Raw genomic sequence first — 27,488 nt, forward strand, 5'->3', positions numbered from 1 at the left:
ATGTGCCCACTTTAATACCCATCACCAGGCTAACCCATCCCCCCACCCCCCTCCCCTCTAGAACCCTCAGTTTGTAGTTCTCCTTTTTAAAGGGGTCTTTGTCTGGTTTGGGGATCAAGGTAATGCTGGCCTCATAAAAAGAGTTTGGAAGTTTTCCTTCCATTTCTATTTGATACAGCTTCTAATCCTATTTGGATCTTTTTCATGTATTTCATCATTCCCCTGTAAAGATTGTCTTTATTGGAATTCTGCCTCTTGCTTCAGGTCTCATTACTGAAACCTGGCAGTTTTTAGACTTTTCTTCTCAACCTTGGAAATGACTATGTCATATTGAAGTTTGCTCTTTTTCTACCTGAACTCCTAAATTTTTGTCTACTTTATTGGGACTAGTGTTTTTTCCTACTCTTTTTGTGATTCAGAAAAGGTGATCTTAAATCCTGTTTAAAATGAGTTTCCTGGGGCGCCTGAGTGGCTCAGTTGGTTAAGTGACTGCCTTCAGCTCAGTTCATGATCCCAGGGTTCTGGGATCGAGCCCCGCATTCGGCTCCCTGCTCAGCCGGAAGCCTGCTTCTGCCTCTCCCACTCCCCCTGCTTGTGTTCCCTCTCACGCTGTCTCTCTCTCTCTCTCCCTGTCAATCAAATAAATAAATAAATAATCTTAAAAAAATAAAAAAATAAAAAAAAATAAAATGAGTTTCCTTTTTCTACTTACACTGAATTGAAAATAGATGCTTCATGGCCTAGAAACATGACTATCAAGTTATTTCCTGTGGGACATTATTAAATATCCCTTGGCAACAGCGATCCTAGACTTTAGGTTTTAATCAGAATTGTCCAACACCATATAGGTCACACTTTAATTAGATCTTCAATTAACTGTAAGTGCATTAAGTAATATCAGGATTTCTAGTTTTTTTTGTTGTAATGTGCAAGGGGCTTTCAGCAGAATACTTTTGAATAAATGAAGTTTGGTTTAGAAAGGTAGACTATTGAATAATTCAATGAACCAGAATGAGAATATAAATTCTACAGACTGGATGTTCACTCTTATATAAAAAGAGGTACAAGGTGGAATTTTGTTGGGAATTTACCATTTACGTTCCCCCCCTTTTTTTCCCCATATTGGTCTGTCTGCCTGGCATCAGAATTCTGTCCTCCTCTTCTAACAATTTACCAGCTCTTTTTCTGAATAAATTCTAGCAAATATGATTCAATAACAGGTTCTGGCAAGGGATAACTGTGAACTTATCTCCCCCACCCCTTTCTTTATGAGCATTTAAAAGGAGTGGGAGTAGGCAAAACTAAAAAGAGTGATACTCGGTGAATAGAAGATTCTGGTAAATTCCCAGATTTCATTTATAGGAATCATGGTTTCTTTGGCTATAGAATAATTTCCCAGAATTGGTCAGAAGGCCCATTGTGCAAATAAAGGCAGAATAAAAAAAAAAATAAAGGAATAGTAGAGTAGATCCCTGATCTTATAAGCTTTCTTTATACTACTAAGATGCCAACCATCTGAATAAAAAGTAAGTAATTTATGATCTTATATAAAAAAAGCTACAATTTCTATGATAACTATGAAATGTATGTTTCACATGTACCTAATTTCTATTTGAAGTGAATATTACCAAAGAAAAACCACCAGTGTAGAAATTTGCTAATTTTGCAACCAAACAGGAATGGATTTGAATCCTGGTTTTGCCACTTACTAGCTGTCAGTCCAATGAAAGTAAAAATAAAAGTTCTTGGCCTCAGTTTCCTCTTCATAAAATAGAATTATATATCTATCTTGGAGTGCTCTAATTCTGGAAAGAATTAGAAACAATATATGTTAATGCCCATGGTAGACAATTATTTATTAGTGGTTATTATTATCATTATTGTTTTTAATGGTATACTCTTGTTATTTATCCTCTACCCTCTACTAATACCTAAATGCTACTTGAGTGTATAGTAAATTTTGTTGTTTATATAGCTATCACTACCTAATAAATATAAGGAAAATATAATGCTGACCAAACATAAAATTTAGATATTTTAATTGTAATTTTCTTTCTTTCAGAATTACTTACTGTCATCTACCTTTCCAGAGTAAATGGCTCTATGTTGGAACAGAAAGAGGAAATACACATATTGTAAATATTGAATCTTTCATTCTTTCTGGATATGTTATCATGTGGAACAAGGCAATTGAGCTGTAAGTTTGAACTTAAATACCACTTTATTTGGCTTGAGTATTTCATATGGTTATGTAAAGCATGTCAAATTACAGAGTTATTTGAAACATTTATAGCTAATTTATGATTAATTTGAGTGAAAAGTTTAGCTAAAATAATTTAAAACTGTAAAGACTTCTAAAAATATTGTAATATTAACATATTCTAATTTTAGACTTCCCGAATACTTACGGGTTTCTGAATAATTAAGGGTTATGTATGTAAAATTTGATGATAAAATACTAAGCCTTATTCTAAAAGTCATAAATGGAAATCATCTTTTTTTGTAGCCGTTCTTAGTATAGCCACTTCCAATGGGAATGGCAAGTGGATTGTGATCACATTTAGTTTTAGGTAAAAATAATCATGATAAGTTCACATATTTTTTATTGCTGGTAGCTCATTCTTCACTTGCCTGACTAACATATTATTCAGGGTTCTAAAGAGAATTAACTTATCAATATTTTTTATGTTGTGACATAATACAGCTATTTGGATATGTGGTTAGTGGTAATTACCACTTTGACTTTGGCGCTGATACTTAAGTTTATGCACATATAAGACGTAATGGAATTCCAAGCCATCTTTTTATATGTAAACGAATAATTCTCCTGGTCACTGTGTTAATCAGAAAAACAAATTTTCTTTAATAAATGTTTATGCTCCGTGCATATTAGGTCCTTAATAAGATATGTTTAACTTGAGGCTGGCTCATTTTCATATATATATTCTGAGTTACATAATTATTCTCCAGAACTCTGATTAAAACAACCTATTTAAATGAGGCTTGAGTCTGGTCTTTATAATAAATCTACTATTCCCTATTTTTAATGTTTCAGTGTGACCGTATGTATAGGAAAGTTGTTACTAATTATATTCTTGTTACAATATTCCTTTTGTATTATGTCCTAATGGGTCTTTTGTTATTGATAATTCTTCTTCCCTGATTAGATTAAGAACTGCCCCAGGGCAAAATCTTTGTTCACTGCTCCTTTATTTTTCTTTAAACTTGGCTTATTTTGGTGCTTTCCACAGAGTGGCTACTAAATGACTGATGACATTATTGAAGAACTAGTATGATAGTTACACACTAATATTGACTTAGAGCTTTCTTTCATTTACAATTATAATCAGTATGCGGTATTTTACTGATACATGTTTTAATGTTCTATATGTGTATTTTAAAAACATAGAATTATGTCTCCCCCAAAATTATTTAATTCTGTAGCTATTTGGGAAAAGTTTTACCACTATAACCTGAGTTCTATAAAAGTGGTAAATAGGGCTGAACTTAATGCTTGCTTTCATAATTTTCTTAGGATATTGACAAAAATGTAAATAAACTTGAGAGATTGAATTATAGAACATTTATACAAATTTAATATTAGTACAAATAGTGATATATGTATTATTTGTTTTCAGTTGAATGCTGCTAATTAAGAAGTTCATTATCTAAATAGATCCAGTATTTCACCACTTTTACTTAACAAATACTTTTCATAGTTGAAATTAATACTACCTGAGTTAGTAACCTATACTTTACCTCTATGTATTTATATAGTCTAAACTTTATGATTTCAGGATTAATGATGAATTTAAAAACTAAAAAGAGGGTAAAATTAAGAGAAACTAAAGTAAAATAAAGCACTTTTATTTTTCATAGTATGTTCTTACAGCATAAGAATACAGCATAAGAATTTGATTTGATACAGCATAAGAATAGAAACTACCATTTATATAAATCTGATCTGTTAGAGAGTTGTACATGCCTCTGAAAATGTCCTGAAATATCCTCTAGAAATTATTATTAGACAATATCACCTCCTGAATGTTTCTTGGTTTACTTAGACCAGTTTTCCAAAAGTGTATTACATGGAATTATAGATCCATTGTGATCTATATAATTTTAAATGCCAACTGCCAGTCTCCTAGAACTGTCTTTTAATTGTTCTCTACCTATTGAGATACATTAGAAAATGCATGCCGCTTCCTGTTAATATGTGTCGAGTGTATGGGACAGTAATAAAATATTTATTTAAAAGAGTCATTTCATTAATAGAATTTTACACACAGATTTTAACAATACATTTTCTAAGTATGGCAAATGCAGAATTGTCTTTAAGAGATATGTGAAATTATTTCAATTTAAGTTCCTACTTGAAATACTTTTTATATTTTATTTTTATTTTTTAAAGATTTTATTTATTTATTTGACAGAAACACAGCGAGAGAGGGAACACAAGCAGAGGGAGTAGGAGAGGGAGAAGCAGGCTCCCCGCTGAGCAGGGAGCCCAATGCGGGGCTCGATCCCAGGACCCTGAGATCATGACCTGAGCTGAAGGCAGACACTTAACGACTGAGCCACCCAGGCGCCCCGAAATACTTTTTATTCAATGTTATTTTCAGTTTGTTTCTATTATTAGTGAAGTCTCTTAATTATAATTTTAGGCAGTTCTCATAATTATAGTTTGTGTTCCCAAAGTATATATATTGATTATTTGGAAACTGGAACACATTTTCCTTAGAAACAGTGATGTTTGTAGAACACCTCATAAAATAGTAGCATAGAACTAAATGGACGTTAAAAATTTTTTTCTATGGGAAAATCTATTCCAGGTTATACTATAGAAATAGATGTTTCTGCAGGGCAGCCCTAGCTTTTTAAAAAATATAACCTATTTTTTCTACATACGACTAATGTTTGAGCGTGAAATTGATTATTAAATCATAAGTGTAAGACTTGTGTTTAACAATCATTCAAACATATTTATTGTGCACTATGGTATGCTAGATACTGGAAACAACTATGAACTGGGAAGACATAGTTACTGTCCTCTTGGGGCTTTCAGTCTAATGAGATTAATTAAAAAGGCAATTATAATATATTGGAAATAAAATGTGGCAATTCCATAAGAAGGACACCTAACATGTGGTCTCAGAGAAGTATCTGTGAAGGAAATTACATCTATGTTGAGATCCAAAGCATGAGAATTTTAGTTAGTTGAGGGAAGACTTGGGAGAGGGGGGTGGGGGTGTTTTAGGAAGAGGGGATAGAAGATTTAAAGAATGGAATGTGAGAGAGTTTTTGTTCCCTGCACAGGAATTTTAAGTAGTTTAGTTGGTTGGAATACCTGAAAGAGAATATGATAAAAGATAAAGGTTGAGGAGAGGTAATCAGGGTATATAATATGAAAGGCCTTGTAGGCCAGTTTGAGAAGTTTGGACTTAAAGTCCAGGAGCTGGATTTTGAAGGGTTTTAAGCAGAGAATTGACTTGATCAAATTTGCATTTAGGAAGACTACTCTGAAGGCAGGTATAGAGAAATGATTAAAGAGAGAAGACTGTATTCTTGGTAAATATTATCATTGATTTAGGAGTGGAGATAAGCTGACATAATTAAATACATAGAAGATAGAAGAGGCAAGACTTGGGTATTATGGGAAAATATAACAATAGAGAAGAATTAAGAGTGACCCCCAGTTGTTAGAGCTTGAGCAACTATGTAGGTAAGGGTGTCATTTAGTGAAAGAAAGCAGGAGATTGAGTAGGTTGAGAAAAAAAGTAATGAACTCAATTTTAGGTAGGTTGAGTTGTACTGTTTATAAGACATTCAAATGGAATCGGTATGGGAAAATGGTAGGAAGTGGGATATATGGATCTGAAGGTAATGAGATAGAGTATGGTGATTAACATAACATAACATAACATAACATAACATAATAAATAAATAAAGAAAGAAAGAAAGAAAGAAAAGAAAAAGCATAAGAATTTGAACAGTTAAAAAAACAAGAATTTATGATCATTGAAAAGATGAGATTGTGCATGAAGAGTGTATAGAAAACAGGTAGCAACCTAGCAGACAGTCAACCAATTCTGACTCACAGATATCTGTTTTGTTTGGCTATCAGAGTATTTAAATATTTTCTGAATTCTAATATTTGAAAATTGGTAAGTAGAAATAAAAATTTGGATTTCCAGATTTTCATGAAAATTCATAATGAGACAATTCTAGTTCGGTATTCTTGCCTGGCAGTCAGTAATCAGCTGGAACTGAGTAACAACCTTCCTTCTGTAGGTGGATAATGTGCTATCCAGTTTGGTACAGTTCTCATACAGCCTGTTTGCTTCATTTGCAATACCTGCCTGGCTCCTGTGTGCTCTTGAATTCATGACCATATATTATATGAGAATAGATGACAGACCAGGATAGAATACAAAGGAATATCAATATTTAAGATACAGGAAGAGGGCGCCTGGGTGGCTCAGTTGGTTAAGCGACTGCCTTCAGCTCAGGTCATGATCCTGGAGTCCCGGGATCGAGTCCCACATCGGGCTCCCTGCTCAGCAGGGAGTCTGCTTCTCCCTCTGACCCTCCTCCCTCTCCTACTCTCTGTCTCTCATTCTCTCTCTCTCAAATGAATAAATAAAATCTTTAAAAAAAAAAAGATATAGGAAGAGAAAGAAGGCCCATAAAAGAAACTAAAGAAGCCATGATGGTAAATGAGAGGAAGAGAGATAAATAGGGATAACTAGAAGAATTATTGGGCATTATTTAGATGGATATTATATGATTTTAATTTCATTGATAATTCTATCTAAAGTAATTTTTGTAGGAATTACAGAATCCAGAGTGTACACCAATGCTTTTTTATTTTTTAAGTCAATTTCTGATGGCCATAAGTCTTTTCAAGGAATGTTTGATGGTTTTTGGAAGTATAATGTCAGGGGAAAAGTTAGAAAAAATGTATCCAAATGTTAGTAGTCATTATCTTCAGGCAGTAAAATAATATGAGAGATTTTTTTCTTTTGACTATTAGTATCTTCTAAGTTTGGAATTTTTTTTACAAGAAATAATATATCTTCTATAGTCTGAAAAAGTCAATACAAATAACTGAAGTTTAATGCCAAATTATTTTCTGAACTTGAGTGTTTTACAAACTCTGAGAATCTAAATGGAAGAGTCTTGCATATGGTCTAACTAGTGTTTCTCAAAGTATATTTCAGTGATTCCCTTAATATGGTCAATGAGAAATAATTCTATGGGCTAGTACTTTGGGAAAATATTGAAGATTTCAGTATTCACTTGCATATTATGGCTCTAAGAACCTTTGTAGAAGAAAAAAATATTTAACTTTAATTCAGGGTTTCCCAAACTTTTTTGATATGGAACACTCTTTATGTGAAATACCTTATATATTCATTAGTTTATCATGGAGTACACTTTGGTATTTGTTGTTCCAATCATACCCAAGAAACAGGAATTTGTAGGTTATTGGATATTATTAGTTTCCAAAGGATAATTGAAGGACACTGTTCCCTATGAGAGGCACCTTACTCTAATAAAACATTGCATTTAGAATGCAGATAATAACTCTAGTTTCCAATTATTCCAGTGATTACAACAGTCATAACACATACTATTCATTGAGTACTTACTATGTTTTGGCATTATATTAGGTGCTATATATAAATATTCTAATCCTTGTAATGAGTAGGCTCAGTACTACTAGCTCCATTTTTAGATAAGAAAATTTAGGATAAAACTGATAACAAAATATCTAATAAGTCTGTATTTATTCCTCTGAGTCATGGTGGGGAGTCAGTATCTGGGAAACCTGAAGTTAATTTGTCACTTTTATCTGATCCCAAAAAGTTTTAATATGTATTCTTCTTTACTATTTTGTGAAGAATCTTTGATGGTTTTCATGTATGCATAAGAAATAAATTATATTTTAAAAAGAAATAAATTAAAACTATGTCAATATAATCATAGGATTAATCTGGCATAATTAGACTGTTGAAGAAAAGATGTAGAAAATGACCAATAGGGGCACCTGGGTGGCTCAGTCGGTTGGGCGGCTGCCTTCGGCTCGGGTCATGATCCCAGGGTCCTGGGATCGAGCCCCGCATCGGGCTCCCTGCTCGGCGGGAAGCCTGCTTCTCCCTCCCCCTCTGCCTGCCTCTCTGCGTACTTGTTCTCTCTCTCTATCCCTCTGTCAGATAAATAAATAAAATCTTTAAAAAAAAAAAAAAAAGAAAATGACCAATAATAAATCTATGGTCATATCAGGCCATATTGTATTTAAACATGACATAATCATATTCAACAATATGTCAAAGTAGGAAATATAAAAGAAACATGCCAGATATCAGAGTAGAATATTTTTAAAGTCAGATTTACAGAGTACAGGTCTTTTTAACAGTATGCACTCAGACACATAGTTAGCTGTTATTGATTACCCTGGATAACCAAATAAATGAGACATAAGTAGCAAACTAGGTTTCCCCAGTTTTCTGTAAGTTGGCTAGCACTAGAGAGAATTTCTTTGTAAATCAAAGGAGCTATTATACTTTTCTTAGGAGCAAAATCAGAGGTTTTATGTCAAAGAAAGTTGTAAGTCAGTTATGTACTTTGCAATTTGGCTGAAATAGGCTTGTAGTATTAGCTTTGTGGCCGTGTAAGTTTTCTTTGTCTGTATAAGTTCAATTTCAAATTTTCAGAGGCTTAGATCTGGCAACAAACATATAAATACCAATGCATAAATTCATAATTTGATGAAAAGACATAATTCATCTTGACTATTCATAATTTTTCTTTGATAAGGAAGAAACAAAGTTGATAACGTGAAAGATCTAAAGCATCCCTTTCATTATTAATATTATCTCTTCCAGTATATAATTTTTATGCTATAGAAATGAAGAATCCTGTTGTTATGTGGATCTATGCTCTTAAACCTGATTTAAAAAAAAAAAATTACACTTCCTCTAATAGAGTTAATAAGAGAAAGAAAAGTGGTCTTAAAGAAAAACAACCAAAACTCAAATGAATCTAAGTTTAAACCTGAGAATATTGGGAGTGTATTCCAGAGTAATTTCTTTGTTCCAGTATATAATGGTAAGGTGTTTTAATTTTTATTTTTTAATTACTATTTTGAATTGATTTAACAGATCCACAAAGACTCATCCAGGTCCAGTTGTACATTTAAGTGATAGCCCAAGAGACGAAGGGAAAGTGAGTATTACAAATACCATTATTCTTGCATTTATTTTCCTCATTCTTGAATGAAGGTGTTTCTTACTATTACTTTGTACCTAACTTGTAGCACAGTTCAAAGCATTCAGTGTTTTCTAAAATTATAATGTTGAATGAATGAATGAGCAAATAATGAATAAATGAATTATTCACACTAGTAATGGTCCCAAATTAAGTCTTTATTTTCACCTAGAGCTAAAGTTGGTATTTAATTCTACAATTTTGAGGAAGTTATGGAATATGTGGAACAACTTGAATTTTCAAATATTCTATGCTGGAACTTAACAATATGTTTATCAATATCATTAATCATTGGCTTCTGATATTCAGTTTTGGTAATGATAAATGGCCAATACTAAATAATCATAAATTAGCCAATTTTGATTTTATAAATAGGTAATTATATAGAAAATGTTCTGAGGTTACAGAAATAATCCTTATTCATTTTGTTTATTCATAATTTTCTTTTGATGATAAGGAAACAAAGTTGATAATATGAAAAGATCCTAAAGCATCACTTTCATCATAAATATGGCCTCTTCAAGAATTTATTTTTTAGCTAAGTACCATAGAAAACACCTGAGTAAATTAGTTAGTATAGGTTTGCTTCTTTATTTTTAAATGATAAAAACTGAATTTGCCTAATAAATATTGAGCCTGAAAGTCAAGTCTGCCTAATGGTAATAGAAAGAAAACTGGATTTCTTCAAATTGATCCATAAATACAGTGTTATTCCAATCAGGTGTCATCAGAATTTACTTATTTTTAAAGAAATGATTCTAAATTTCTTAGGAAAAGGGCACCTGGGTTGCTCAGTCAGTTAAGCGTCTGCCTTTGGCTCAGGTCATGATCCCAGAGTCCTGGGATCAAGTCCAGAATCGGGCTTCCTGCTCCTCGGAGAGTCTGCTTCTCTCTCTGCCTCTACGTCTCTCTCTCTCTCTCTTTGTCTTTCATGAATAAATAAATAAAATCTTTAAAAAAATAAAATAAAATTCTTAAGAAAAAGAAAATGTTTTTCTCCACATCCTCACCAACACTTGTTATTTCTCGTGTTTTTGATTTTAACCATTCTGACAGGTGTAATGTGACATCTCATTATGGTTTTGATTTGCATTTCCCTGATTATGAGTGATGTTGAGCATCTTTTCATGTGTGTTTCATCTATATGTCTTCTTTGGAAAAATGTCTATTCATGTCTTTTGCCCATTTTTTAATTGGATTATTTGGTTTTTTTGGTGGTGTATCAGTTCTTAATATATTTTGGATATTAACCCATTATTGGATATATCATTTGCAAATATCTTCAGTAGGTAGCCTTTTTGTTTTGTTAATGTTTTTATTCACCTTACAAAAGCTTTTTTTTTTTTTTAAGATTTATTTATTTATGGGGCGCCTGGATGGCTCAGTCTGTTAAGCATCTGCCTTCGGCTCAGGTCATAATCCCAGGATCCTGGGATGGAGCCCCATGTCGTCAGGCTCCCTGCTCAGGGGGGAGTCTGCTTCTCCCTCTACCCCTCCCTGCTCGAGCTCTCTGTCTCTCTCTCTCAAATAAATAAAATCTTTTTTTAAAAAAAAGATTTACCTATTTATTTGAGAGAGAGGGAGCATGAGTGTGAGTGGGAAGGAGGGGCAGAGGGAGAGAATCTTTTAAGCAGACTCCCCGATGAGTGCAGAGCCCCACCCTGGCTGGATCCAATGACCCATGAGATCATGACCTGAGCTGAAGGAAACTAATGGACTGAGCCACCCAGGTGCCTTTGTACAAAAGCTTTTTATTTTGGTGTAGTACCAATAGCTTAATTTTGCTTTTGTTTTCCTTGCCTGGAGAAACATCTAGAAAAATATTTCGATAGCTGATGTCAAAGAAATTACTGTTTTCTTCTAAGAGTTTTATGGTTTCAGGTCTCACATTTAGGTCTTTAGTCCATTTTGAGTTTATTTTTGTGTATAGTGTAAGAAAGTGGTCCAGTTTCATTCTTTTGCATGTAGCCATTTAGTTTTCCCAGCACTTGCTTTGGCAGCACATATACTAAAATTGGAATGATACAGAGAAAATTAGCATGGCCCCTGGGCAAGAATGACAGTCAAATTAGTTTTCCCAGCACCATTTGTTAAAGAGACTGTCTTTTCACCATTGTGTATTATTGCCTCCTTTATCATAGATTAATTGACCATATAAGCATGGGTTTATTTCTGGACTCTCTATTCTGTTCATTGATCTATGTGTCTGTTCTTGTGCCAGTATCATACTGTTTTACTACAGCTTCATAGTGTATCTTGAATTCTGGGATTATGATGCCTCCAGCTTTATGCACTGTTGGTGGGAATGCATATTGGTACAGCCCCTGTGAAAAATAGTATAGAAGCTCCTCAAAAAATAAAAAATGGAAATACCATATGATCTAATAATCACACTATTGGACATTTATCCAAAAACCAAAAACACCCACTTGAAAAGATATATGCACTCCTGTATTTATTGCAGCATTATTTACAATAGCCAGCATATAGTAGCAACCCATGTGTCCATCCACAGATGAATGGATGAAGAAGATGTGGTATATATACACAATGGAATATTGCTCATCCATTAAAAAAAGAATGAGATCTTGTCATTTGCAACAATATGGATGGATCTGGAGGGTGAACTAAGTGAAATAAGAGAAAGACAGATACCATATGATTTGACTCATATGTGGAATTTAAGAAACAAAACAAATGAACAAAGAGAAAAAGAGACAAGCAAAAAACCAGACTCTTGATTATAGAGAACAAATCTCTTGTTGCCAGAGAGGAGGAGGTTGGGGAGAGGGTTGAAATAGATAAATGGGATCAAGAACACACTTATCTTGATGAGCACTGAATAATGTATAGAATTGTTGAATTATACATAATGTACACCTGAAAGTAATATAAGCTGTATATAAAAAAAAGAAGAAAAATAAAATTAGAAACTATAAATTTTGAAAAGGGAAAATGTTTTGATGTTTTTTATTTTATTATTTTTTTTCTTCAAGTTTTTATTTAAATTCCAGTTAGTTAACAGTGTAATATTAGTTTTAGGTATAGTATTTAGTAATTCATCACTTACATACAACACCCAGTACTTATCACAGCAAGTGCCCTCCTTAGTACCCATCACCCATTTAACCCATTCCCCACCCACCTCCCTTCTAGTAACCCTTAGTTTGTTCTCTATAGTTAAGAATCTGTTTTCTGGTTTTCCTCTCTTTTTTTCCGCCCCGCCCTTTGTTCATCTGTTTTGTTTCTTAAATTCCACATGTGAGTGAAATCATATAGTATTTGTCTTTCTCTGACTGACATTTCACTTATAATACTCTCTAGTATTCATCCATGTCATTGCAAATGGCAAGATCTCATTCTTTTCTTGGCTGAGTAATATTCCATTGTGTGTGTGTGTGTGTGTGTGTGTAATCTTTATTCATTCACTGGTCGATGGACATTTGGGTTCTTTCCATAATTTAGCTATCATTAAAAAGAAATGTAGTACATTGTGATATTGGAACAAGGGGATACAAAATGACCAATAGATCTAAATGGATATTCCAGAAATGGTTCAGACATTTGATGTAATTTTTGGATATTTTAGAGAAGATGTTTTAGGACATAATAAACTATTGAATAAATGGTGTTGAACAATTGGCTAACCATTTTGAAAAAAGTAACCTACCTTACACCATTCACAGAAATAAATTCCAGATGGAGAAAATATGTAAATGTTAAAATCACAACTCAGAAAGTTTTAGAAGAAACTATAGGAAATGGGTTTTTACTGTGAAGTAGGGACATCCTTGGGCAAGACATAAAACCTGAAAGCTTTAAGGAATATACCATAACAAGACAATCATGATAAGAGACAGACAAGATATTTGCTTACATATATAGTAGGCAAATAATAAACATGCAAAAAATATAGGAACTGATACTAAATCCTCATCTCTCTTAATAGGAAATCAATAGATAACGTCTAATTAATATATCAAGAAATGGCAATATAAACATATTTAGAAATATGGGAATAAGTCTACTAGAAAAGACGATTATAAGAGTTTAAAATGTGGTTGCCTCTTACCTCTAGAGAGCAGAGTTTGGCTGCTGAGAGGAGGAAATGGCCTCTCTAATAATTACTAGGGAAATGCATTATCCCATTTTTTCCACATCAGACTGGCAAAATATTAAAAATAATAATATCAGGAATGGAAAATATTAATAATTGAGAAATGGATATCTAGATACTGTAGTAGTAGGTATATATACCAGTATAAGCAATTTGGCATTATCACCATTTAAAACATATATTCATTATGATTTAGCAAATTCATTTCAGATGTCTATCCTATTTATATGACCAAGGGGCAAAATACTGAAAACAGCCTAAAGTTCAATTAATAGAAAATTGAATAAATGAATGCTAATATATTCACACAGTAGAATGCTGTACTGATATGGAAAGTTCTTTAAGCCACGATTTTTAAAAGAAAAGTTGCAGAACAATAAGCACACTATAAAACCACTTGAAAATGCATTTGTATTTTTATTATATATTCAAATACCCAAGAAAAAAAGTCCTAAAACTATATGTACAAATCTGGGGAGGATACTGGAAATTGGAACTGGGGAAAATGATCAAAGGTATTATTTCCTTTGTGTTCAAATTTTTATGAAAGAATATAATGTGTTAATTATGTAATTAAAAATTAAAAGGAATGCAAAATAAATTAGTATTAGAGTCAGAAGACTATATGTTTGAATTGTGGCTCTACTACTTATTAGCATATAATCTTGAATAAATCATTTGACTTCTTGTAGGCTAGTTTTTCCATCGATAGCCTTTTGACATATAGAAGTTTTTTATTCAACTTTATCAGTCTTTTCATTTGATTCTTGCATTTTGTTTCTTATTCAGTAAATCATTTCTTCCTGAGGTAAAATATAATCCTTTTTTAAAAAAAAATCAGTTTTAAGGCTTTCCATTTCATAATTAGATTTTAACCTAAATAAAATTTATTTTATGTTGGTTTGAGATAAGGGATACTTATGTTTTACATATAAATAATTCATTTATTGAATAGTCATTTCAGTTACCACTGATGTATAAGAACATCTCACGCATATATCAGTTCCCATATTTGGATGGGTCTTTTTCTGGACTTTTTCCTCTGTTGCATTGATATATTTATTTACTATTGTACTTTTACTATATTTTATTAGAAATAACTAATAAAAGTTGCAGAAAATATCTTGTTATCTGTTAGGCCTGCCCCTTCTCCCTTCTCCATCTTGGCTTTTTCTGATTATCTATAGTACTATATACATTTTAGAATCAGTTTATCAAGTTCTATGTAAATCCCGCCTGAAATTTTGTTTGAAACTTAGACATATTGATTAGAAAAAATTTACTTCATTAAGATACTAATGTTCCATCTATAAACATGATATGTTTCCTTTGGTTTTCTTACCTTTTTCTATATAGCTTTGTAACTTTTTGCACAAAATTCTTACATATCTTTTGTTAGCTTAATTCTAAGTACTTTATAGTTTTTATTGCTCCTGTGAATTAATTTTCTTAAATTTTAATTTTAATTAATTTTAGTGTATAAAATATTGATTTTGTTATTTTGTATTCCTTGCATCCCCAAATGTTCTGTTTATAAAAGCTGTTCTTGGATTATCTGGAATAGTCTATGTATAAAAGTATAGAAAATGTAGACAAATTTTGTTTCTTCCTTTCTAAATTTATATATTTTTATATATATATTTGTTTTGTTGGATAGGAATCCAGTGCAGTGTTGAATATAAATGGTTTTAATGGGAACTTTCTTTTATTTCCAACTGCAAACAAAATGTCTCCCAAGATTTCAACATTAAGATGTTTGCTACAGGTTGTTGGTTGAATGCTTTAGTGAAGTTAAAAAGTTTCCACCTATTTCCAATATTCTAAGAGTTTTAAATTATAGTGTTGAATTTTATTGAATGCTTTTCTACATGTATTGAGATATGTTTTTTGCTAATCTCAGCCTATTGTTAATGATGCTATGGTCTAGAAATACTTGGGGACACTCAGTTGGGCCTGAGGCCAGCCCCCATAGACATTTCCCTTTTTCAGAGCCAGTGTTATGGTTTGACCAGCCTCTTGGTTCTTATAATGGCCACGATGCACCCCAGCAACAACCATCAGGGAACTTTGAAAAACAAAGTTTATTATTCACAAGTCTTAGAGGGTACACACATGTTTGGGGCCACTCAGTGAAGTCATGGGTAGAGAAAGAGTGAGATAGAGTACAGGGACCTGGGGTTCTGCTTTTATTGGGGTTGAGAGTGGGGTGCCTAGGGTTTCACATGTTCACTTTATTTGTGAATTTAAAACATTAGAGCAGAATTAAAGTATGGGAAGGCAAAAGTAAGCTGTCAATCACATTGTCAAAGGGGAACTTCATGGGTGGGGCAGCCTCGCTTTTTATCTAATAATGTAGCTGACAATGTATTTATTCAAGATGGATGTCTGAAGAGAGGATGCCTCAGCAATCAAAAGCTTAATGTCAGGCACATATATTACAATCCAAAAAGCTGACTCTCAGATACTTACACTAGAAATGACTATTCCTTAATTTGTTAATTTGTTGAAATGTTAATGGATTTTCTCATTTTAAAAATTTTACATTTCTGGTATAAATTCAACTTGGAAAAGACAAATTTTCATGGAGGTTTGGTGGTGAAGTGAAAGAAGGAACAAATTACTTATGTTAAGGTTTATACTAAAACAGCATAGTATCAAGGAATTAGAAAATAGACCATCCCCTAAGATAACATTTACTAAAGAAACTGTGCATAAGTATATCAAATTGAAGAGGGTGCTCTTCTACTGAGAGGGACCTATATTGGACATAATATTGTATATATCTCCTTGAATTCTCTCAGCCTTGTTTGTCTCCCAAATTCTTAACTGTTTGCTTTATCTCAGTTTTGGCAGGATTAATCAGCTTCATACAGTACCATTTCCTTAAGTTGACTGGCTCTGCCAAGTCTAAACTCCACCCTTTAATTCTGGATTCAGATAATGTGCCATACTATAAGGCATGAGATCTGGCTTCTTCAGTGGCTCCCAAAGGGGTCAAATGATACAACTCTGAAGTGAGGGGGTGTTAATTTACCATAGAGAAAACCTTGACCAATATTGACAAGAAATAAAATTCTCCTTTCCTTCCTCCCTATGGTTGGGCTATTCTGAATTATGGTTTTTCCACATAAGCTGTTAGAGACATCCAGCAAGGCCAAGCAGATACACCTGTTAACTGATTGGCTGTGCCTCTTTTGCTTTTCCTTATGAAATACTGATTAGTATGATGATATATCATCTTACTTTTACTTCTTTGCTTTACTTCACTTTTCCTTTATTATTACAGCCCTGAGATTGCACTTCTCAGTGAAACATTAGCACCTAAGCCTAGCCTCAGCCTGTTTTCTACAGAACCCTGGTTAAGATAATAGTTATCAGAATTGTTTCAGTTGAGAGATTGGAAACTACAGCCAATGGCATACATCTGGCTTGATGCCTGTTTTTGTGAAATGGTTTATTGGGACACAGTCATGTTCACCATTAACATACTGTCTGCGGCTGCTTTCTAACTACAACAACAAAGCCAAGCAGTTGTGACAGAGCTATAAAGCCTGCAAAGCCTAAAATATTTACTATCTAGCCCTTTACAAAAAAAGTTTGCTGACTCCTAGATTGTAGACCCTCAGGATGGGACTTTGGACTTGAATTGTCTCCTATTTAAAATTAAAGAGCCCATAGAAGGTGCCGAGTGAAGTGGTACTATCATGCAGTGACATCACAATTACTTAAATAACCTCCTATGATTAATTGGGCAAGGAACTGATGGAAAGGTAAGACAATTGGAGATCAAGTACTATGGTGTTTAACTGATAAAGGGCAATGGTGATTTTAATGATGATGGAAAAAAACAGCTTCCTTTGATGCCACTTGTATTATTTTCTATTCTGATATAAATTATAACAAATTTAGTAGTTTGAAACAACACAAATGTATTATCTTACAGTTTTGTAGGCCAGAAGTCCAATACAGGTCTGCCTGAGCTAAAAATCAAGATTTTTGACAGGGTTTCACTCCTGTATGGTAGCTCTAGAGGAGAATCTATTTTCTTGCCTTTTTCAGCTTTTATAAACTGTACACATTTCTAGGTTTGTAACTTCCTTCCTCCATCTTTAAAGATAACATAGCATCTCTTTTTAACCATAGCTGGGAGAGGTTCTCCACTCTTAGGGACTCATGTGATTTGATTGGGCCTACCCAGATAATCCAGGATACTCTCCTCATCTCAACAAATCTTAATTACAACTGAGAAGTCTTTTTTTTTTTTTTCTGTCATTTAAGGTAATATGTTATATTATTTAATATATTTATATTAGGGCATAGACATCTTTGGTGGGCATTATTTTGCTTACCAAATCACTGGAGACTGTATGAAAATAATATGATTAACTCAGAACAGTTAATTACTGATTTAAGGCATGTCAGAGGCTCTTTTTTTTTTTTTTAAATCTAAAAGCTATTTATTTATTTATTTATTTATTTATTTATTTATTTATTTATTTATTTATTTATTTATTTTTATTCTTATGTTAATCCCCATGTCAGAGGCTCTTTAAGGAAGCTTTAAAGGAACTCTTCCTGCAGCTCCAGGGCAGACTGTGCTAAAAATAGGCCTGTTTATAAAGAGATAAATACATAGTTTGATAGGTCTTATTTGTTAAAGTCAAAGCCCTGATAAGAAAAGAATGTGACCCTGACTCCTGGTATATTCAATTCCTAGCATGGCCATAACAAAATTCTATATACTGGGTGACTTTAAACAACAGAAATTTATTATTTCTGTTTGGAGGCCGGAAGTCCAAAATCAAGATCTTTGTCAGGCCATCCTCCCTCTCAAGGCTCTAGGAGAGACTCCTTCCTTGCCTCTTCAGGTTCTGGTGGCTCCTAATGTCCTTTGTATTCTGGCAGCATAACTCCAGTCTTCCTCTGTCTTCGCATGACCTTCTTCTCTATGTCTCTGTGTCCTCTCTTCTTTTACAAGGACCCCAGTCATTGGTTTTAGGGCCTATCCTAAATCAAGCATGATTTCAGCTCAAAATTATTTTTTTAAGATTTTATTTTTAAGTAATCTCTCCACCCAACGTGGGGCTCAAACTTACAACCCTGAGATCAGAAGTCTCATGCTTCACTGACTGAGCCAGCCAGGCACACCTTATCTCAAAATTCTAAACAAATTACATCTGTAAAGACTCAATTTCCAAATAAGGGCACATTTTGAGACTCTGCGGGGACATTATTCAACCACTAAACCTGAGATACAGAAATTTGTGTATATAAGCCTGAAAATATTGTAAAACCCACCCTCTCCAATTTCCTTGAAACTTCCTGGCCAGCAGAAGTACCTCTTACAATATTTCCAGAGAATGGTTTCTCCTTTTCTAGAAGACTGTAAATGACCAATGAAATGAGGTAGTTTTCTTGCCTGATGGTGTTTATTTACCCTCACAAGATCAACCTTCAATTCCATTACTGCCAGGCCAATAACCAGAATCAGATCTCAGATTTAAGCACAGCCTAAAGTATAAGTGTAAGTTTTCCTCCAGGAAGAAATAGGCACTACATGGGAACCCTTTCCTCATCAAATGAATTTAGGACCTGGATAATACTAACAGTACATCAAGTGTTTAAGAATGCTTTTTAAGGGTTTGATCATATGGGTTACGTAGAGGAGAGTTCATTTACATGGGGGCACTCAACCATAATTTGAGACAATGCTTTGAGAAAGGACACCTGGATCTGGTCCTAATCATTTGTTGGGATGGCCCCTTGAAGATGGACTTAACAAAGGTATATGGTAAATAAAGTACAGAGGCTAGGATTTTTTGGTACAGTATTAAAGAAGGGGTCAGAAAACAGGGAGATGAAAACATTAAAATGGATATATTATATTCGTCCTGGCACCTCACCTCCTGACTTCCTAGAGGGTTCTTAAGGACATTGTCTTCACTTAACCTAATAAGGAGTGCTTGGGAAAGATGAGTACATGTATATTTGAGAAGTTTGGTAGGGGTTGTCCCTTTTTTGGCTTTTGTTGACAGTAAGAGATGATGGCAGAGATCCAGGCTCCGTAGTATCTATGGGGATTAAATATCATGGATTGGTAGAGGCCAGATGGTAATATTTGACCATCTGGCAATATGAACATAATTACCATAACAAGCAGTAAGCCTGGATGGCAATGCAGAAATCTATGGTAATAGCTAATGTATCATGCTGTTTCTAGGAGCAAAATTAGGTGAGCAGCTGACTGGGATGTTGTTTGATTTGCATAATCAGAAAAAAAATCAGCTCTTGACATTGACCACCAAAGAGGAAATTCACAGCACTTCATCAGGTTTCCAGGTATAAGCCAGCTCACAAATCTAGAGCCCACTGATAGAAAGGGAGAGGCCAGTTGCCTCTGAGAAAGGACCCTGAAGTGCTTCCATAAGTACATATAGTAGTTATGGAAGCATCTGTGGTCATTTGCAGAAGTAACTGTTTACTTTTCTAGTACTGTTAACTATAGGGTTGGAGCAGTCATTAATACCAAAAGATCCAAAAAAGCGTGATCCTCCAGTTAGAGTCATGGCATATGGAACTTTGTAACTAGGTGATAAATGATATTTTGACCCAAGTGTATCTCATAGTAGGTCCAATGGGTATTCAGACTCACCCAGTTATTTTACACCACAATTGTATAATCTGTATAGATATGCACAGAAGCTGGCATAATTCTCTTACTGGTTTTCTGACATTGGAATTAGAGCCATTACAATTGGAAGAGACAAATGGAAACTCCTAAAACTTGTCTCTCCTTGCCATGATTATAAACAAAAGCCAGGATGTATTTCTGGGGGAGTTGCAGAGATTAGCACAATTAGACTTGAATGATGCAATAGTAGATCCTTGTTGAATTCCATTGTCTGGGCTCTGCATAAAACAAGATGGATTGATCTTGGTGTTGGTAGACCACTGTAAAATTAACCAAGTGATTACCCCAATTGACAGCTCCTTTGCTGTTGATACTTCTACAGGTGCAGACCAATATCAGGCTGTCTCCTGATAAACAATTGTTTAGTGAACTCTTTTTTCTCAGTATATCAGCAGAGAAGATCAAAAGCTTTTATAGAAAGGGAAAGCAGTATAACTTCATAATTTTTTCCCAGGACTATGTTATTTTTTATATTCTGTCATAGTTCTAAGGAAACTTGATTGTCTTGACATTCTTTAGAAAGGATAGATAGATAGATAGATAGTTCATTTTCTTTATTATATAATACTAATTGGATCTGGTGAGCAAAAAGGGGCAAGTACCTCTGTAGCTAACAAGATTCGTGTCAGAGTGTGGGAAGATTCCATAAAGATCTAGAACCTTGTCTTATATGTGATGATTTTGAGAGTTTAATGGTCTGGGGCATGCAGGGGTATCTCCTCTAAGGTAAAACATAAGCTTTTGTACTTCTCTTTGCTAAGAAAGTGCCATATCATTTGATGGTTTTGGATTTAGATAATAGTATACAATGTCTTCAAAATTACTGTTTCAAATCATTTTTTAAGATTATCCAAAAAGTCTGCTCGTTTTAAGTGGGACCTAGAGATGAAAGGGCTCTTCACTAAGTCCAAGCTGCTTTGCAGGCCCCCTTACCACTTGGTGCCTATGATCTAGCAGATCTGATGGAGCTTAATGTATCTGGTAGATAAGAATGGTCTGTTGGAAAGCCCGATAAGAAAGTCACAACAGCTGTTCTCCATTTTCAAAGCAACTCCTGGTATGCTAGTGAGCTCTTGTAGAGATTGAACACCTAACCATGGGACATCAAATGATAATGTAACCTGAGCTATCCATTATGAATTAGGTGTTATAATACTCATTGAGTCATACAAATGGGTGAGGGAACTGACAAACCATTTTATAGTCAAAGTGGTTTATTCAGGAAATCAGCCTTCAGTTGTCTAAAAGGCATAATTAGATAAATGGAGGTCCTAGAATTCCATCTGTTGCAACAATGCCTTTCACTCAACCCATATATATGGTCTCATGGGGTGGGGATCGAATACCTAAAACCAACTGATGGGGGACAGAATTTAGGCTTGCCTCACATGTCAGGTGATTGGTTGGTATTATCTAGACACTGACTACTACTCAATTACATCTCCACTTAGGGGTGATCTTGAGTGATCTGATGAAGAAAAATCCTGATCCCCAAGCAATAAATTGATTGTGCATTTCATATAAAGAGTGGAATACAATAATAAAAAATCTGAAAGCAAAAATTCCTTTCCACTTGGAAATTTAAAGACTCTCATTAAATAACTATTAGGTCAAGTAGAAAATACAAACCAAAATTGAAGAATATATAAAAATTAACAATATTGTAATACTACCTATGAAATATGAAATATAATTTCTATGAAATATAATTAAAACAATTATAAAATAATACAGCATTTAATACTTATGTGAATAAAAGTTAGAAATTTAAATAAATTCAATATGAAACAAAAAAGCTAGAAAAAGAACAAGAAAATAAAGCAAAAGGAAGCAGGAAGGAAATATAAAGATAAAAGTGGAACTTAGGGAGTTCTCCTGTTTTTAAGGTGTCTTCTAAATTAATCAATATGCTGGTTCTTTGCATAGAACATAAACAAAATATGCAAACTACTATCTGGCCTGATGAAGAAAAATAGGGGAAAACAAAGTTACACAAATGACACACAAAACAAGAAGAAATACACTAAAACTAAGGAAATTTTTAAACATCCAAATTAAATTATTTTACACAACTCTAGCAGATACGTCTAAAATCATAGGTAAAATTGGTAATTTCCCAGGGAAATAAATTTATCATCATTGACACCAATAGAGACAGAAAGTTTAAGAAAATGAGGAAGTTATTTAATTACTATGCACAAATAAAAGTACCAGACCCAAATAGTTTTACAGGGAAATTTTACTAAATTTTTAAGTACTATTATGATACAATGCTACATCAACTATTCTAAAGCAGGGGTTGCCACTGTGGCCTGTGGGACAAATCTGGCCTATTTCCTATTAGTGTAAATAAGTTGTTTTTATTTTTGTTTTTTTGAGATTGTGTAGTCTGGAAAGTGTAAGATATTTACTGTCTGTTCCTTTAGAGAAAAAGTTTACCAACCCCTGTTCTGAGTAGTTTAAGAAAAGGAAGTATTAAAATTGTTTTTATTTAATAAGTTACAACTAAGCCTGAAAAAAGTTTCACAGAGGAAAACACGGATTTATTGAATTTATTAATATCAATGGAAAAGTTTTAAATAAAATATCCTATAGGACACAGTCTCCAAAAGCATATTCAAAAACAAACACTGATGAATGGTGTTTTTTTCAAGGGTTGCAAGGATAGATACTATGAGAAAATCCATCAATACAGTTTGTGATTAACAGATCTAAGGAAAAAAATTATGATCATCTCCATCGATGCTGAAAATGTCTTTGAATACAGTTTAATATCCACAGTATTTCCACTTTTGACAATGGAAGACTATCCTATTTCAGATCAGTCCTCCCACTGGGAAAACTACAAAATCTGGACAAAATATTTTTGAAAATCTATTTGAGGGCACCAGAGAGTGCCCAAGGCTGTGAAGATTTGTAAGCTCTTGATTCCACAGAAAGAAACCCAGAAACACTTGCCACAATTTTCCCTTCTAGGGATTTTCCTATTTGAAAAGAATGCTAAGATATTGAGTAACCAAACAAAGTTATTGGCTGAGAGGCTAAGCAAAATTTTCTGCAGTTTTAGGGCACAGAAGAGTAGTGTGGATGAGAAAAGGAGTTCAGGGCAAGCCAAAAATAAAGTCTCTGATAATCACTCTAAGCTTTCAGTGTGGCTCCAAAGGGACATACCCTACAAATAAGGTTGAACTGGAAATAAACTAGTCCTTTAAATAACTGAAATTTTTCTTAACATTATCTGAATCCTTTTTGGGATTAAGTTGGTCTGCCTTAGTCTAGCTGACTGATAAAATCGTAAATTCTTTATGGAAGAAGAAAACATCACCCAGAGCCTTTATTTATCACTACATTTCTCCCATACTTATCCTCGATACTGAAAGTAAAAATAACATGGTATATTAAATGATCAGAATTCACCAGAAACCAAGAGAACAGATAGTAAGTAGAGATGGGCCAACAGGAAATTCAAAGAGCAGTTACCAAATGTGGACTTTAAAGTAAGTGTGATTGAAATGTTTAATAAATAAAAATGATGGAGTTTTCAGCAGAAAAATGAAAAGTATAACCGAAAACAAAATAACTGGTTGTAAATAGATGAAGAGAGAATTAGTGACCTGGGAGATAGGTCAGAAGAAAATATCCAAATGAAAGTATGGTAAGCCAAAAGGATGAAGAGCATTTGGGACATAATGAAATGTGGAATATATATGTAATTAGAGTCCTGGAGGAAGAAAAAGAGAATGTGACAGCAGCAATATTTGAAGAATGAATGGATGATAATTTTTCAAACTGATGACAGATACCAAAATCTAAGATGCACTACAGACTCAAAGAAAGCTTAACAAAAAGTAAATTTCACCTAGGCATATCAAAGACAAAGAGAATAATCTTAAAAGCAGAGTATAGAAAAAAAAAGACTAACAGCAGACATCTTAACAGAAAAATGGGAAATGAGGACAATTGAGTGATCATTTCAAGGTACTGACAGAAAAAAGCACCTACAGAAAAAAATTCTATGCTCTACAAAAATACCCTTAAAAAACATATCATGAAATTATAGCAACTTAACATAATTTGCAATAATAAATAGCAAATCTGCTCTAATGAAAAAACTATAATTCTCTATGGGAATGAAATTGATTATAAAAGAACACAGATGTAGGAGGAATAAAGAACAATTATGGGTAAATCTAGGAAATATTTTATAAAAATAGTAATTACTTCTGGGAGTATAATACACTGAAAAAATAATATACATTTAAGTTAAAAATAGTCAAAAGTGGGGATAAAATCTGTTGAATCAAAGTTCCAAGGTCCTTATAGCTTCCAAAAAGTAACACAAGTACTAATTTATATTATAGTTTGATAACTCATAAAAACATTTTATATTCATGTAGGTAATAAAGAATAATAAATATATGGATATGGATAAGTTAATAGGGAACGGAGATAACAAAAAATTATTAACCCAAAAGAAAACAAAAAATGAAAAAATAACATTAAACAGATCGGGCAAATATAAAATAAGCAGATAGATTTGCTCTAAAGTATGACAGCAATTATATTAAATCTAAACAAATAGGCTAAAGATAGTGATTTTCAGACTGTGTTAAAATAGTGATATGTTGTTACAAGAGACACATTTTTAATCTTAAGGTTATAGAAAAGCTGAATGTAAAAGGATAGGAAAAGATACAGCATGCATACCCTAAGCAAAAACAAAAACAAAAAACTGGTGTAGCTATAGTAATATCAGACAAAGTTAGATGCCTTAGTTCAGGTTGCTATAACAAAAATACCATAGATTGGATGGCTTAAACAATATTTATTTCTCATAGTTCTGAGGCTGGAAGGAGCAAGATTAAGGCACTAGCAGATTTGGTGTCTAATGAGGGTCCAGATTCTAGATGGCGTTCTTCATAGTGTGTCTTCACACAGTAAAAAGGGAAAGAGAGCTTTCTAGAATCTCTTTCATAAAGGCACTGCTCCTCTTCTTTAGTGTGCCACCTTTAAGATCAAATCACTTGCCAAAGGTTCCACTTCCTAATTCCACCACAAACCTAAGGAGCAAAAGTAAGCAAATAAAGAAGTAATTAATGAGGTTAAAGAAAATCTGAACATGATTAACCAACATAATTGACATATATAGTACATTACACCCAACACCTGCATACCATACATTATTTTCTAGTGTACATGGTGTATTTACCAAAATTGTACATTTGTTGAGCCATAAATCCTGTTTCAACAAATTTCTTGGGATTATAATATTCAATATATTCTCTAACCTGGAGAATTTAGCAAGATTGTTAATAAAATATAAATAGGAAATCTCCTAAGTGCTTAGTAATTAAGCACTACACTTCTGTATAACTTATGTCAAAGAAGAAATCAGTATCGAAGGTAGAATATATTTTAAGTTAAATTACAATAGAACTATGATATGTCAAAAACTTGTGGAATGTAGCTAAAGCTGTGCTTAGGGGAAATATATAGCTTTTGTTAAGATTTTTTTTTAAAGTGAAGAAAAGCTGTAAATCAATGATCTTAGTGTAAAAATAGAAAAATACTGAATTAAACTCAAAGAAACTAGAAGAAAGGTAATAAAGATGTGATGGTTAATTTTATGTGTTAACATGACCTGAACTGTGGATGGTCCAGAGATTTGTTCAAATATTATTCTGAGTGTTTCTATGAGGATGTTCTGGATGAGATTAACATTTAAATAAGTAGACTGAGTAAAGTAGATTGCTCTCCATAATGTGGGTGGGGCTCATTTAATCAGTTGCCTGAATGTGTTCCCTCTCTTGCTGTGTCTCTCTCTGTCAAATAAATAAAATCTAAAAAAAAAAAAAAGGAATCAAAGAGAAGACAAAAAGGAATACAACAACTTTGCATTCATCCCAGGAATACAAAATTGTTTTAACTTTTCAAAATCAGTGGATATATTCAATGTGCTGAATGGGAAAAGTATGTAGCCAAGAATACTTTATCCAGCAAGGCTGTCATTCAGAATAGGAGGATAAAGTTTCCCAGACAAGCAAAAACTAAAGGAGTTCATGAACACTAAACCAGCCCTGCAAGAAATAATAAGGAGGACTCTTTGAGTGAGGAAAAAGAAGACCAAAAGCAACAAAGTCTAGAAAAGAACAGAGAAAATCACCAGGAACACCAACTTTATGGGTAAAACATTGGCACTAAATTCATATCTTTCAATAACCACTCTGAATGTAAATAGACTAAATGCTCTAAACAAAAGACATAGAGTATTAGAATGGATAAAAAAAAAACAAGATCTACCTATATGCTGCCTAAAGTGATTCATTTTAGACCTAAAAACACCTGCAGATGGAAAGTGAGGGGATATAGAGCCACCAATCATGCTAATGGACATCAGAAGAAAGCTGGAGTAGCCATACTTACATCAGACAAACTACATTTTAAAACAAAAACTATATGTAACAAGAGACGAGGAAGGGCATTATATCATAAGGGGTATATCCATCAAGAAGATGGATAATATTGTTTTTTTTTTTTTTTTTTTTAAGATTTTATTTATTTATTTGAGAGAGAGAGAATGAGAGACAGAGAGCATGAGAGGGAGGAGGGTCAGAGGGAGAAGCAGACTCCCCGCTGAGCAGGGAGCCCGATGCGGGACTCGATCCCGGGACTCCAGGATCATGACCTGGGCCGAAGGCAGTCGCTTAACCAACTGAGCCACCCAGGCGCCCGAAGATGGATAATATTGTAAATATTTATGCCCCCACCTTGGGAGCATCCAAATATATAAAACAATTAATAATTAGCATAAAAAACTCATTGATAATAATACAATAATAGTAGGGGACTTTAACACCCCACTTACATCAATGGACAGATCATCTAAGCAGAAAATCAATAAGGAAAAATGCTTTGAATGACACACTGGATCAGATGGACTTAACAGGTATATTCAGAGCATTTCATCCTAAAGCAGCAGAATACACATTTTTTTTCGAGTGCACATGGAACATTCTCCAGAATAGATCACCTACTGGGTCACAAATTAGGCCTCAACAAGTACAAAAAGATTGAGATTATACCATGCATATTTTCAGACAACAACACTATGAAACTTGAAGTCAACCACAAGAAAATTTGGAAAAACCACAAATATATGAGGGTTAAAGAACATCCTACTACAGAATGGGTTAACTGGGATATTTAAGATCAAATAAAAAAGTACATGGAAACAAATGAAAATGAAAACACTACTATCCAAAACCTTTGGGATGCAACAATGGCAGTCCTAAGGGGGAAGTATGTTGCAATACAGGCCTTACCTCAAGAAGCAAGAAAAGTCTCAAATATACAACCTAACCTTAGCCTAAAGGAGCTAGAAAAGGAACAACAAATAAAGCCTAAATCCAG

The 27,488-nt window shown here is 33.5% G+C and overlaps 1 protein-coding gene and 1 non-coding gene across 2 annotated transcripts in view; both read left to right on the top strand.

Annotated features, from left to right (window-relative positions):
* STXBP5L (syntaxin binding protein 5L) overlaps positions 1 to 27,488 on the top strand; it is a 419,146-nt gene that overhangs the window by 173,896 nt on the left and 217,762 nt on the right. Inside the window, exons 6-7 of the mRNA XM_021692509.1 lie at positions 2,063 to 2,197; positions 9,165 to 9,228. Of these exons, the coding sequence (XP_021548184.1) occupies positions 2,063 to 2,197; positions 9,165 to 9,228 (199 nt within the window). The remainder of the gene's footprint in view (positions 1 to 2,062; positions 2,198 to 9,164; positions 9,229 to 27,488) is intronic.
* LOC123326959 lies at positions 11,259 to 11,361 on the top strand. Its single transcript, XR_006541430.1, has one exon. It is a non-coding gene; the product is annotated as a U6 spliceosomal RNA (small nuclear RNA).

Source organism: Neomonachus schauinslandi, chromosome 1, assembly GCF_002201575.2.
Source record: "Neomonachus schauinslandi chromosome 1, ASM220157v2, whole genome shotgun sequence".
In the NCBI taxonomy this organism is placed as follows: domain Eukaryota; kingdom Metazoa; phylum Chordata; class Mammalia; order Carnivora; family Phocidae; genus Neomonachus; species Neomonachus schauinslandi.